The 14770-nt window shown below is 38.3% G+C and overlaps 1 protein-coding gene across 1 annotated transcript in view; it reads right to left on the bottom strand.

Annotated features, from left to right (window-relative positions):
• LOC121673383 (ephrin type-A receptor 6) overlaps window positions 1–14770 on the bottom strand; it is a gene marked incomplete at its 5' end in the record, with an annotated part of 112050 nt that overhangs the window by 65502 nt on the left and 31778 nt on the right. Inside the window, one exon of the mRNA XM_042046657.1 lies at window positions 10777–10899. Coding sequence (XP_041902591.1) covers window positions 10777–10899 — 123 coding nt within the window. The remainder of the gene's footprint in view (window positions 1–10776; window positions 10900–14770) is intronic.

The raw sequence follows: 14770 nt of genomic DNA, 5'->3' as shown, positions 1-14770 counted from the left end.
AACTGACTTTAAAAACAATACTGGAAGATTTCTAAACTAGTATAGTGTTTGCATCTAAATAAATAAATAAAAAAGGACTATTACTTATCATGAAAATGCATGTTGTTCTCATGATACTAAGAATTCTTCATCCTCAAAACAAGAATGAATAAATGGGAGGGGGCAGAGAAGTCTCTGACACAGAGAAGCAATCTTTGGTTATTTTATCAAGGGGTAGGCTAATGCAATGCTGGAATGCACTGAATTATTTTCCGAGGATTGCTTATAGCACAAAGATGGAGAAGTTAAACAGGTTTAAGGACAAAGAGCAGTGGGATACAGATAGCAGCAAAGGCTCTCCTGGCAGTGACAATGACCTCTGTCTTGGCTGCACCTCCTGGGATAGGAACACACCCAATCTCCAGTCCAAAGAATTGCACAGTTCAGGGAAGTGTTTCCACACAGATACAGGGACAGGCACAGGAGAAGCATCTGAAGAACTGAGTTAATTTTACAGTCAAGAGCCACACAAGAGAAGGAATGGGAAAAGGACACTGAAAAAGGTATGAGCTGAGTGCTTGGAACCAAGGAGCTAAAAACTGCAGGCATTGCTGGAGGAGAGCACACAGCTTCTTGTTTGAATTGGGGGACGATGAAATAAAAATGTTTGAAGATGGATTCAAGGATCAAATCAGTCAAACAAATCAGACTTGCAGCAGTTTTAGATGCTTAGCACTGCTGGAGTGGGGAGTACTGTGACAAAACAGACTTTTAGAGTAGAGGAATTATATAGCATCCTGAGGCAATAGGTTTGAGCCCCAAATATGGATTTTACACACGATATATGTCACAGGTATAATTTGCAGCACATTATAACAGATGCATCATTTTACTACATAGTTAAGATAACAACATGAGATAATAACTGTACTTATAAGACACACACTGATACCATACCCACATTCGCAGTTCTCATAATTTTTGTGAAAGTATAAATATTCCCACCCCAGACACATGTGGGATATTGTCTAAAGCAGCTTCCCCTCCTTGCACATGGAGTAACTGTGGCTCTGGGAGATCCATTTCAGAGTTCCAGCATGTCAGAAAGCCACACTGAACACACAAGAGCAGTACTCGGGCTTGGCACGATGCAGGAAAAGGACAGCAATTTATCAGAACTGAGATGAATTTATAGAAGGTGCAGGGGCTCTTCACTATTTTGAGGCAACTCCCACCATGTGACAAGAAGCTGACTGGTTTTGACAACTTTCTCCTAGAAAGTTCTTTGCTGAAGTTCTCCCACCCAGCTGTACTGCAATGCCATTCAAACAAAACCAGTGAAAATGACAAACAACCTGCATTGATGTCATGCCACCTCCGAATATGCTGCAATTTTGTATTTTCCATTGATCAATCTGCTTGACATTTTTTTAATAAGCAGGAATGCAAAAAAAAGAAAAGGAAAGAAATCCATACATTGCCGAATAATGTAAAATACCGATTAAATCTAAAATACACATTGTATATATTTTTAGTTCTCTATTTCTTTTCCACAACATAAGATTTTGATAGCATGCAATTTAATTGAATGCCAGAGTGATGAATAAGGAGGAGAATCTGAAGTGTCATATCAATGACAAAATATTCAGCTTGTTGTCTCCTGTTGTCATTTTAAATAATGCAGCAAAGCCTCCTTTAATGAACGTTTTTTGTAAGATTAATCCTCCAAAAAGAATAGTGAGCACATGTTCCTCTTCTACACACTTATCATGAAATCTCTAATACCAATTATGAGGATAGATTTGTTAACATAAACACATGATACTCATTCTTGCACTTAAAATAGCACAGGTTGGCACCTGTTCCCTGGCTTGTATTAGAAAATACTGCTCCATCACTTCTGCAGATCAGAATCCACGTGGCTCAGGAAATCACCTCCTTATCAGGCATCTTTTCATTCCAAAGCCATGTTCTGCTGTTGGTTGCCCACTGATTTATCTCCTGCTAAAGCCAGAGAGATAAGACAGCCCCAAACACAGGCACGCCCTCACAGGACTGTGCCTTCCACGCTCCCACAGCACTCAGGGCACCCCCAGGGCAAGCCACAGGAATGCGCAGGCCTTGGGAGGCACTCCTGGAGCCCACACCTGCTCCATTCATTACACATCCCTTCAAATCCGAGAGCCACGGGCTGGCACTGCGGCTTCCCCTCTCCTGTCACGATTAAAAATGCATTTGTATGCACCAGAAAGGAATTCATTTCAGTGGATAAAAAAAAAAAAAAAAAATCCCGTAATTCAAAATGGGTGGAGGAAAAGAGAAAGAAAGAAAATGAAAGATTATGAAAAAACCAATTAAAAAGAATTCCGCCACTTTGCATTTTTGTCTTTGCATTGTTAGACCACATCAATTCACATGAAGCCAATGTGAATTTTACTGCAAGCCACCCCACTTGAATTATTGACTCACATTACAAAAGGCCCCTGACTAAGACCTGTGTTCAAGAAATAGAAGCTGCAGTTCCAGACTCCTGCTTGAGAGTTCAGAAGCCAGAGTTTGCAAACAGGATAGGATAACATATATACATCCTAATCACATAACTTCCTAATCACTTATCTTGCTGCTAGTGCATTTTGGATTTTCTCATGTCTATATACCATTTCCCATTAGTTAAGTTAGTTTAGTCAGGGGAAGATACCTCTGCAAAATCAATTAATAACAATACAAAATACATGAATAACCGCAAAGTGCTGGTTAGTTGTTAGTAAGGTATGGCCACACAGCTATCACTGCCAGCTGAAGAAGATTTATTGTATCAACACAATCTGGAAACACTGCTCTCTGAGCTGTTTTCCTGTAATTATACATTAAATGCTTTTCCACTTGCTACTCTGTGACCCACTGGCAAGAATTTATGCCTGTTGGTGTGTTGGAAGCCAGGAAAAGTCTGTATATATAAAATACCTTCTCAAATCTCCTGGCCCTCCCCTCTCACTGCAGCCAGCACTGCAAGTGGTTCTCCTGGTTCCTCACAAAGGGAGAATGTGCTTTGGACAACAGAAATTTGAGCATTCCTGCTGGTCCTGCAAGCCCTAATCCACATCAATCCCCCAGTGTGCCTACAAGATATTCTGGAAGATACTGAGGAAAGGAAAGTGGAACTGTAAAGAGAAAGCAGCTGTGTCGTTTCCATTATTTATTTTCTGATCCTTATCTTTCCATGAGAGAAGCAAGTGGAATGCAGGAGAGGGTAAAACCAAAAGAAATAGGTTTTTTGTCACTACTTGGAGATTGGGTAGATGAGAGAGAAATAATGGCTAAAATTGCATTATAGAAATACAAAAACTGGCATAAATTTTACTTTTTCCCTTGCATTTATACTTTCAGATCTGTATATTTGAATAAAAAGAATTTAATTTCTCCAGGTTCCTATTTGTTGGGTTGTTTATCTGTGTCATCTCTCTCTACATATATTTATTAGCATTACAAAGACAATATGGATGAACAAAGTTCAGTTTCACTCCTGCTGCTTATATTTACATGGATATTATAAGCAGAAATTAAAAAAACCCAATGCCTTTATTAGGGTGAGAGGGATTATTTGAATTCAGCAGTACAGATGGGGCAGAACAAGCGTTGGTGCACTGCAGACCAGTTCTGAAAGCTGCCATTTAGGGTTTAAGGAATGACAAAATCATGAGTCAGAAGAACAAACAGTGCTCAAGGATTGCATTTTTGACCATCTTATCTCCAATCCTATGTTATATCATCCCATTTTAAACGAGGAAACCACAGCATTGAAGGCCTTTATAATATAAAGTTGTCCCCCTGTATGAGTTGGCGGGAGAAGGTAGAATAGTTTCTTTACAAGAATAGGCAATTTGCAAAAGACAAGTCACAAAATATTTTGGCCACTGTTTTAAATTAATTATATTCTGGGGGAAAAACCCAACCTGTTAAGAGAACTGATTCTGGAAAAGATTTATATGGCTTGAAATGTGACTTAAAATCCTAAAAATTCTGGCACTTTGGCTTTAGCATGGAAGCAGAGAATAAGAGAAAAAATCATAACAGATAACACATTCTGTTCAGATTCAGTTCAAGTGAGATACTTTTGCCCAGTTGGATTAACCAAAACAATTCACCTCAGTTATTTTGTAACTGAAATTCAGCGTATTTCACTTAATCTAATGACACCTCACCCTTAAAGTTCCTCAGAGTTCAATGCAATCCACATCCTTTTGTGGAAAGAGCATGGGATGTTCTTTGGTTCAAAATGAGACCACAGAGTCCGACTGCATCAATGATCACTTGCCCTGCTGACCCCGGAGCACGTAAAGGAATTTAAACAATGTGAAATCTGTGCACTGGGGGCTTCTGCACTTCCATATTCAGCCTGCCACAATTCATAACAAGTTCTTAGGGGACATGAGAAGCAAATTCTACTTAATCTCAGTTGTGAATTTACCTATTATCACAGGGACTTTATATTTAGAAGCTATAAGCTACAACGTGAATTTGAACAGGAGCAAAATTTTTTTAAAAAACCATATATAAGGTTACAATGAAACAGGGTTTTGTGCTTTCATAAGCATAATGACATGGTTATGGTATTATTTCAATCCTATTCTAAAATGTCATTTGTTGTTTATTCCATATTATACCTGATTGTGAAGTTTATAAGATTCTGACATGACTTCAGGATATCCTTTGTGTATTTTTCCATTTACTATTTGAGCACATTTTGCCCATTTCCCTTTAGTCTACATAAAGACTAACCTTCTGAGATACCACTGAGTTATAAAAAACTCGTGATCCTCCACTCTTCCTTTATGAGAAAGGCATCATTTCTCATGTGCAGAAGTAGTGGAGGCCATGCATCAGCACTCCTGAATGTTCCAAAACCCACAAAGGAAGCTCTGGTTGTAACATGTGCGTTGCTAAATCCAAAATTAAGAAAACAAAACATCACGAGTCAGGACTCCAGCAAATACATGATGCCCTGGACCTAACATTGTGATAATTTTGTGATCTCCTGAGGTTTTTTCTACTTCTCTTTGAGAGTCTGTACCTTCAGGACATGAAGGCACACACTGTCAAGCTTCTTCCTTCAGTTCTGATTCTGACCATGAACAAAAGTCAAGAGCTACAATGAAGATGGGCCAAGCAGCCAACTTTGGATGCAGAGGTTTTTAGACAAGAATGTACAACTTGAAGAAAGAAGAAAAATATATAAACTCACTGACACATGAAGAATGAACACAAAAGCATTAATCTCCCATAACTTAACTCCCATAACTGGAGACATCTCCATGGCTGGCAATAGCTTGATTTTCTTTCTCTGAGAAAGAAAAAGGCATTTCAAGGGAAAGAGCCTAATTTTCCTAACTGTGTGTCACAGAGAGGTCACATGAGTCTCTACAGGATTGTCTAGTCTTCACCAACTGTATAAGATACCTAAACAAAATCCAGAAAATCCAGATTTAGGCAGATTAATTCCCATACTCAGTATTTGGGCCTGGGAATGCTACTTCAGCGAGTTGAATTTGGTAAAGGCACACTGGCTTCCTACCTAAAACAGACCAAAAGTATTTTAATATCATTCAAGGTAACTATTTCTCCTGCTTCCCACCTCACAAAAATGAACCAATTCCGATTCTGCTTTTATATCCAGTGTTTTACCACTGGCTGAAAAGAGAGTTTGGATTTTTTTCCCTCAATCTTGAAACAAAGAGAAGCTGTGTGCAACTTATTTACAAATACATTCTGTGTGTATCTGTCAGGCTCCTCCTGTTCTCCTCTTCATATGTTTCTGCTCCTGGTAGTAAGGAACAGCAACTTGCTTCAACTCACATGCTTGTAACAATAAATTTCCACATTTTCTGTAGTCAGATTTTAAAAATATGCAATAGTAGTGAATATTGTGTAAAAATGACCACATATGCAAATACTTTTTTGTGAACTTCTAGGATTTAAATGTTTGGAGTTGTTTACCATGCCCCTCTGAGCATGAAATGAGATATTTAGCAAGGGTGGAGAGTGAGAACCTCATTTAATCATGTCCTACACTCAGAGCTTAATCCCAGTTTTACAGTTCAAGCTTAACCCTACTTGACCAGCACAAAATATGTTTCTTTCAGTATTAATGCTACTTGCTGCTCATCCTTATTTTGGTTCTGAGGTACTCCCTGCCTGCCTAATGGAAAAGTCCATCTACATTTGAACTCCTGTTCTCAGAAAATACGTGCCATTATGTATTAGTTGTAGGGTTTGTAGGCTAAACATTCCAGTGAAACAGTACTGAGGCTGGAAAGAATAAACTGGAAGAGCCATTTGGCTCAGGTATCCCAGGAAATGCATATGCAACAGAAGAATCAATTTGTTAGTCACTGAGAAAGGATCAGCTGTTTTCATTTAACAACAAATATAGCAGGGTAGGTGCTGGAATTGAGAGTAGAGAAAAATGCATTAACTTGGGGAAAAAAAAAAGTTACTTTTCTCATTATTGGAGTACTATAATCATAGTCGAATTCACAATGTACAATTGCTCCTTGATGGTTCTTGTTGAGTAATTTTGTTCAATGAGGGTCTGTCAATACAATTTGCTTTCAAATGTCACTTTATACAATATCAAGAATAATGGGCTCACTCAGGTGCACTTGGAAATTGTAATAAAATATTAATTTTGGGCAAAAGAAAACTGATAATCATCTAGTTTAGTACTCTACAATTATGGCTGAGCTTTTTGAGGAGCTCTGTGTAATAATTGTGAACATTGCAATGCGTGTTAGACAAAGAGCCGTAAATAACCAGGCAGTAAAATACTGAAGAGGGAACATCCTATGTAGAATGTACTTTTTGTTGAAGACAGCAGTGAGCAAACCACCCTACATCACTTCCAAGTTTCTGGAAAGTAAGTGCACCCTCAATTTCTGGCATGTAATAAATTTTTTGAGGTTCACAAAGGTGGGTTGTTTCATCAAGCCAGATTTCTTTGCTTCTATTTTTCCTACAGTGTCAAGGAGTGGATAGTTAACCACTGCAAATTAAGTTGTAGGAAATAACTGATGCTCACACTTCATTACAAAAGTCCCATCAGGATACTTTCACAGAAGCTTCAGAGAGGGGCTCTGTGAGTGGAACTGGGGGCAATGGCCCAGCTGCTGACCTCGTGGGGAGATGATGTTCACAGAGAGGTGTTTATGGCAAGAATAATGTTGATGGTTCTCCCACCTCTCCTGCTAATGCAGTTGGAATGCTGAACAGTCTGAAGGAGAGGTTTGGCTAACAGGAACTTTTCCATAGTTTCTCAGAGCCCAACACCCATCTCTAGTTCTTGTTGAGAGAAAAACTTAGGAGTTTAGCTTGAAAGGAACAGTAGGAGAGGTATTTGCTTTCCCTCCTTTCCTCTGCAGCTCAGCAAGCTGAGCAATCTGTCTGGTTCTTCAAAGACAGCAGCGCACTGTGAAGCTTCCTGCCTGTAACTTCTGCCAGGCAACACGGGTGGGCATTTACACAACAAACCCTTCACACGTCACTTCAATCAGGGGCTGTGAGCTAAGAGTTTCCCCAAAGTGGAGCAAAGAACAGGGTGTTTAGTTTGGAAGAGCTGGAATATGAAGGGAGAGATGCAGCTCTGGCAATTTATAATTTGGGTTTTCACAACATGTGTGTGTTTGTGTGAGTGTGTCATGAAGGAAGCTTCCACAGCTTGTGCCAGTGTCAGTGTGATGAGGGAGTGGTTTAAGAATTCTATTTAATATATGCAAGGCTATTGTTTGAGAAAAAGTACTTATAGCTCATGTGAATCCATCTGTCAGTGCAGACCTATATCAGCTAAGTCATGTCAATTTGCACTGCTAACAGGTGGAATAACAAGAAATGAAGTAATTGGTGACATATATGATAGCTAAATCAAAAGGAAGCTATTGTCTGCAAATGGGCTTGTTTTTGCAAGAATCTAGGCTAGAATCTGGAGGCCTGCTTAAAGCTTTGCTTCTGGTGAAACTGCTGTACAGCAGTAAGAGACTTCTGATGTAACTATCAAATATAAGCACTACTGCATTAGAAGTTATGTCTAGGCTTTAAAAATACCTACATTCAAGACAATCTATGCAAAAAGATATAATGCCTCATCCCAACAGCATAAATTAATCTTTAAGTTGGCTAAATGAGGATATCTTTCACACAAGAGAATCTCTGCACAGTGTAAAAGCAGACACCAATTTACACAAAACTGAACATCAGCTGTCAGTGCAATGGTAAAAGAAATATACTCCTCTCAACTACTGAGATTAAAGTAGAAAGGGAAAAAAGGAGACCAACAGCTGCATTGCCCTGCCAAGCTGTTTTCCAGATACTTATTTATAGCAGGCTTTCTAGTTTAGTTCTGTGTTTCATTAAAACATCTGTGGTGAATTTTGTAGGAAAAAAAGATATAAAGATATAGAAAGTGTTTTGTCTTTAGTAAGGAATAAATTTTCTGAGTATTTGGAAGGGAATCTGCCACTTAGCTTGAATTAAAGGTTTTGGTAAATAAAAAGTATCTCATTATCTTTGTTCCCAATGACCCTAACAGCAGAATAATGCTGGCATTTTAAGTCTCCCACGTAGTTAAATTAACTGAAATCTTACACATAAGCAATATGTGAAACGATTAGGGTATAATTCTGCAGTTATTAAATGCTAAGTACCTCTGTTAGGCTTATGAGAGCTACTGTCCAACATAAGCCCAAACACCTCCACTGAATCATGCACAGCAAGAGAGTCAGTTCTGAGTCTCTTACATCCCAGATCAGCGCTACCTTGTTAAGATTTGTTTTCATGTCTTCTTTTTTTTTCTCTTTCAAAAATGTGTGGGATTGTTTTTTTTTGCTCACATGTAAAGCAAAGCTGCTTTTAGCAATTTAGAAATGGAAATGGCATCCCATGGTCATCTCAGATACAAAAAGAGGCAATTCAGAATTAAGACCGTGCTTAATATAAATGCAAATACGATAAATTAAAAAAGGAAGAGTTAAATAGCAGCACTATGGGTAAAATCACTGGGATGCATCTGTTAACAGCAATTTCTGACCTGCACTGCAGTTTCATACCACATGACCCCCCACATGCATTCTTTCTCAAAGGAACACATCTCAGCTATTGGATTTATCACAGTTCTTCACTGGCTTTCAACTACCTGACAATCTTCCTCTTCTGTAGGGTTACTGCTTGGCTAATTTTTTTTTCAGTTGCTTTTGACATAATCAAACAATAACGTTTATCTCCATTAACTTGCTAGGATATATGCTATACATCATGTAGTTGCATTTCCATTTTTTTAGTGTTTCATCAGATTGAATCAGAATTATTAGTAAAAGACATTTAATAGCAAGGCATTATGAATGAGTTTCATTAAACAAACTACTTTTAAGAGTTTTAAGTCCATAAGATCAAAATCTTTACAAGCACTCAGAAAACAATAGTCCTGAGGATCTTACAAAATTAACTTGTAGGTAGGAAGGTAGTTGAGAAGCCAGTTCACGAGTTTGAGGTCATTTGTAATTTAATAGAATCAGTGGGATGCTCTACATAACACTGTGTTCAAAACAGAGAATTTTATGGGGCCGGGAGTATTTTCTCTTTGACAGAGTTATTTGGTTGCAGATACCTAAGGGCTATTAAATACTCTGAGATATCCCATGGAGAAAAAAATACGGAAAGTATTTCACAAACTGTTGACAAAAGAAACCCAAACAGTCATAAGAAAAGACATGAAAGCTGCTGAGAAGCTTCTGTTCAAAGAAAGCAAACAATGAAATAATAGCACTTGAAATAAAAAGAAAGTAAGAATCATCTTGTAATTAGAATTATTGCAGTAGATAAAATGGGGCACAGAGAAGTACAATAGCTTCTTTTGTATAGCAAGTCAATAACATTACGTAATTTTCCAATTTTCTCCCTCTTTTTACCAAAAGAGATTTTTGTTTTTATTTCAAGCAAAACTTTTAAGTAACACTACAGATAATGCAGGCTGTTCAGAAAAGATACCAGCCTGACATCAGCCCATGCACAGATCCAGTTCTGCACAGAAATATGTAGTTTGGAAAGAAACTTTGATTCAGTTTTAACTGTAGTTATATGTATTTATTCTTCATTTATTACTTTGGATAGAAGATGGTGTTTAATGGCTCCAGAAGAGAATAGATAACACACATAAGCCTGTCTTGGAAAGGATGCCTCTAACCTGTCCTCACTCATTCAGAGAATTATAGGAGTTCAAATCACGATAAAAGTTATTTTAAAAAAAAGGCGGTTTTCATGAGATACAAGTTGCAACTACCAAAGCATACAGAAGATTCAAACACCAATTTAATAGATAATTAAGTTTTCCCTTTCCAAATTCGTTTTGCTTCCATGTTTTAGCAAGGAAGCATAGATTTTTAGAGGAGAGTCACAGAGTCACACAAATTCCGAGATTTACAGTGGCATATTTAAAGTTTTCTTTCTTTGGTGCACATGGACATGCTTCATGAAATGGATGATTACAGGATACCAGGCCTTCTCTTCCAGTATTTAGGTTGGCCACTTAATTACAGACCAGTCTACCTCACAATCTCTCCTATACATTGATCCAGGAAAATGGCTCATTCCCAAAGTTACTGTCTTTTCCTTTCGGGTTGGCTTTCTAATAGAAGGGACATCTGATCTCCCTGTCTGATCAACACCAAATTTTGTTTCCCTGAGATGTGTGGAGAGATGGGGCAGAGAATGAAGGAAAAAAACTGATGTGTGGGAATAGGCTGGAATACCTACCAGAGGAAATGCTGGGGGGTAAAGATCCACCCCCTGCCACTGGATGTGGGGCCAGGATGCTATTTAAAAATCCCGCCCTCAGGAATCTCGAAAGAGACTTCACCCCAATGGTCGGAAAGGATCCTTGCAAAGAAATAAAAATGATCATTAATCAAATGGCTTGTTCTCTGGCTAACAAAAGAAGTTGACTGTTTAAAGAAAGAACAACCAAATCTCTGCAGAGTTAACGGTGGTTTCATGGGAACAGATTTCATAAAAAGCAGTTAAAAGCCTTTGTTTGCTTTTTAACCAAGTCATACAATACACAGCTTTAACCAGAAAAAGATTTTCTGTATAGTTTGCAAATGGAGAATTCCAGCACTTCTAGAAGGAATAGAAAAATTTGGTGTTTCAACAGCAAATTGCACCCGTGGGATACTCATAATGCATTCCAAATGACTCCACCATAAAGGCACGTTACAATTTTGTGTTCAAATCAAAGACAGACCAGGAGAGGTGAAGCTATACCAGCAAAGCTGTTTAACACCAGTGTTTTAAAGCCACCTGACAAAACTCATGTCAAGCAGGGGGCAAAGGGGAACCAGAATTTGCAGCTAAAATACTGAATTCTGCGTCAAGGCAGCCATGTCAGTCAGAGCTTCTGCTACATCTCCCAACCCCTTTCAATATATTGATACAGGCAAAAACCAGGAGTATGGATAATGCCTAAAGATTTTTATATATTTTTCATATATTTGTAACTTTTTGATTTTAGGCAACATGGACATGGCCCCTTTCTGCTTTGCTCTCACCAGAAGCTCAATGCATTTTATGCTTTCAACCTAATAAATGGTATATTCTTCTCATCGCCTAGATGTACAGTTTTATTCCTGGAAACAACGATTAGCTCATCCACCTCTTTTAAAACAAATACTTGTGACATATCTACTGTAGTGGTGAGAAATGAAGATGCTTTAGCATTTGATCCACTGTTTCAGCTTTCAGCCTTTGTACAGAGATCTGCAGACATCATTTCAACTTCCTCATGTTAGTGCTCAGTGAGTGCCAGCATCAAAGATGGATCTGAAATGACAGCTCTGCACATCTCACTTAAAAACACAGAGTCAAGATTCTCCCACCTGGCAATAAATCTAAACTGACAATCAGAATAATCTGTGTATTTTTGCAAGTGCATCAAGTAAGCATCCATCCAAAAATGTAGGCAATGGCAAGTTTGTTTTCCTCATCTTGCAGGTATTTCATATTTGTTCTTTGAAGAGACAAAATCATCTTGATCTTTATACACAATGAGAAAAATAAATGGCCCTCAACAGTTGGGATTTTTTTTCTCACTAATAAAAATACAGAGGGGAAAATTTACCCTCAAAACACATGCACTTACTGAATTTAAAGCAGCCTAAGAGAGCTTTGAGTTTTTTACTTTTATTTTCAAGCAAGAGTTCTATTGTTTCTCCTCAATCCATCTGTCCTTTAAATTTATTAATTAGACATGGTGCAGTCTGTGGAAAAAGAATTAATTTAATTGGCGATCTAGATGCAGTGCTTTTATATTTGATGGCTAAAGATAAGTTTTCCCTCTGGACACTCCAGAGAAGTCTTTGGCATTCCTGTAAAAGTGTTTCCAAATTCCATGGCTTTCACTTTAAAATATTTGCAGAAGTGATCATGGACAGACAGTACAGAATGCAATACACAGAAATTCAATTTTAAAATGGAAATTTTTCCATTAACTCCAAGATGTTTGGTACTAAACAGCATCTTAAAACATAAAGGCTAAATAATGAACATATGAAGACTTCCCAAATAGAACATTGCTTCTCTGTTTCAAAAGATGAATTATACCAACCATAAAGTCCAGCCACTGAGTCACACACCATATGTACAGACCTTCAGAAAAGCCAAACAGCTTGAGCTTCACCACTGACATTCTCCTCTATTTAAATGCTGTTAAATGGCAAATAGCTCTAGTTTCCTAGCAGTCTTACAATAAGTTGTTTTGTTATGCTAAGTAATGAAGACAACCCAAATTTATTTCACTCATCGTACATATTCAGAAATAAGAAACAAGGAGCAGCGAATTTTAGAGCAAGTAAATCTGTGAATACTAAGAAGAGAGCTAGAGGGCTAAAATTATTGAGGTTTTATAAGCCGCAAGTAACTAAAAGAATATGTATAAATAACACTTTTCTCTCACACTCAGAAGTTAGGATTCAGTTGCTTAAGTGTAAATGCTTTGTGTCATTTGAGATGCTCTAAAAAATCGGAGACATTCCCAACTGAGTGGCAGACAGGACATGATCTGCAGGAGATTTCCACTCTGAACGCGGCAGTAAGAAGCAAAGCAGCAGTTGGATATTTAAGAACAGGCATTGAGTGTCATTTTAGGCAACTCAATCCCATCCAAACAGTCTCCTGTCACCTCAGAAGTGTCTCTGACTAAGCAAAACACAGAGTTACAAGAACAAGACCTCATTTAATCTCTTCTAGAAATCCACAAACAGCTTCTGAAAAGGACAAAATTAGTAGCATTCAGCCCTGACCAATATCCATCAACAAAAAAATGCACACAAGTGAGAGGTGAAAAGTTCGTTCATCTTAAAGCATGCATGGTCTTAAATTAAAATACAGCCCCAGAATGAATGGACAGGTGCTTTTTTTATCATCTGCACAATGTGAACAGGGCTTGAGACTCGATTACATGACTTTATACTGGGGAGGTGATCATTACTGCAGGTAAAGCAAATTAATTCTTGTTAAGCCACATCAATCACCACCAGATGGACAGAACTTTGATAAGAGCTTTGGGCATTTACAGTAGTTTAGAAATTTAGTCAAATATTCACTTGTTTGCATAAACATTCATGAAATACTTGAATGAATCACACAGAATCACAGAATGTCTTAGGTTGGAAGGGACCCCTGGAGGTCATCTAGTTAACCAGATTTCTTGAGAAATACCATTCTGTCAGTGCACATCATACAGAGACTCGTGCTTCCCACCAGCTCTGTTTTCTGCAAAAATTAACACTCATTTTTGCAGTGGGTGCCCTCACACTACTGGGGAGATCCTTTAGTACAAGATTCTAAACTGGCAAAAGGAGACAAGAATATTTAGCCACGATTCTTCAGTGCCCTCAAATACAGTTGTTATTTAGCAGTTTACAGTCATGGATTTATTGAGGAGAATACCCCAACCTCTCCCCACTCCATATACACGATGAACATCGTGTCAGCTTTACATGGAAAACACATTAGTTACAATATTAGTTGGAAAAATGCATTGGAACTGTAGAAATATATGGCAATACTCAGAATAGCTGACAGTTCATGAAGTATCCACCACTTTCTGAGTCCTGTGATACCAGTTTGTAACTCAGTGTAAATTCTTCTGTTTCACAATAATTACAGCTAAGTGCCTGAGCTCAGAGGCAGTGGGGGAGTGCTGAATCAATTAGCCTGCCTTCCACCTTTAGCTGTTGTTCCAGGGGGACTATCATCCCACAAACTGTAGAATTTGATAGGGAAATCACTGGTATAGCATCCTAAATTGGCATGGGTTTAGCAGGATATTATCCCACTGAGCAGAAGGGCAGGAGTAGGTGGCTGGGCAAGGGAAATCCATATGCTTAGTTCAGCTCCAGAGCACAGACATTAATTAACACCCATTTATTGGCACTGCATGGTCACAGCCCGGCCAGCCAGGAGGAACAGCCACTTCTCCCAGACCACATCTCATGGCCTTGCACCAGGGACAGAACTGTGCCCTGTTCTTTGTCATTGCTGGTTTTCCTTTTTTATTGCACTTCAAAACTTTCTGCAGGTGGAATTGACCACTTCATTTGTGTACTTCTGACCATCTAACAGCTACAAATTCCAAAGCAGCTCTTTGGCTGCTTAATTTAATAAATTGGGATGAGAAGTTCTAGAGAGGTCACAATTAACTTCTGCTATTTGTTTTTACAAGTACCATCTCTTTATTGGTAACATCCAAAGA

This window comes from Corvus kubaryi, unplaced genomic scaffold (genome assembly GCF_017639235.1).
Source record: "Corvus kubaryi isolate FWS band 111438036 unplaced genomic scaffold, C.kubaryi_AGA036_p1.0 65375, whole genome shotgun sequence".
In the NCBI taxonomy this organism is placed as follows: Eukaryota; Metazoa; Chordata; class Aves; order Passeriformes; family Corvidae; genus Corvus; species Corvus kubaryi.
This window is presented reverse-complemented; position numbering and strand designations above follow the sequence as displayed.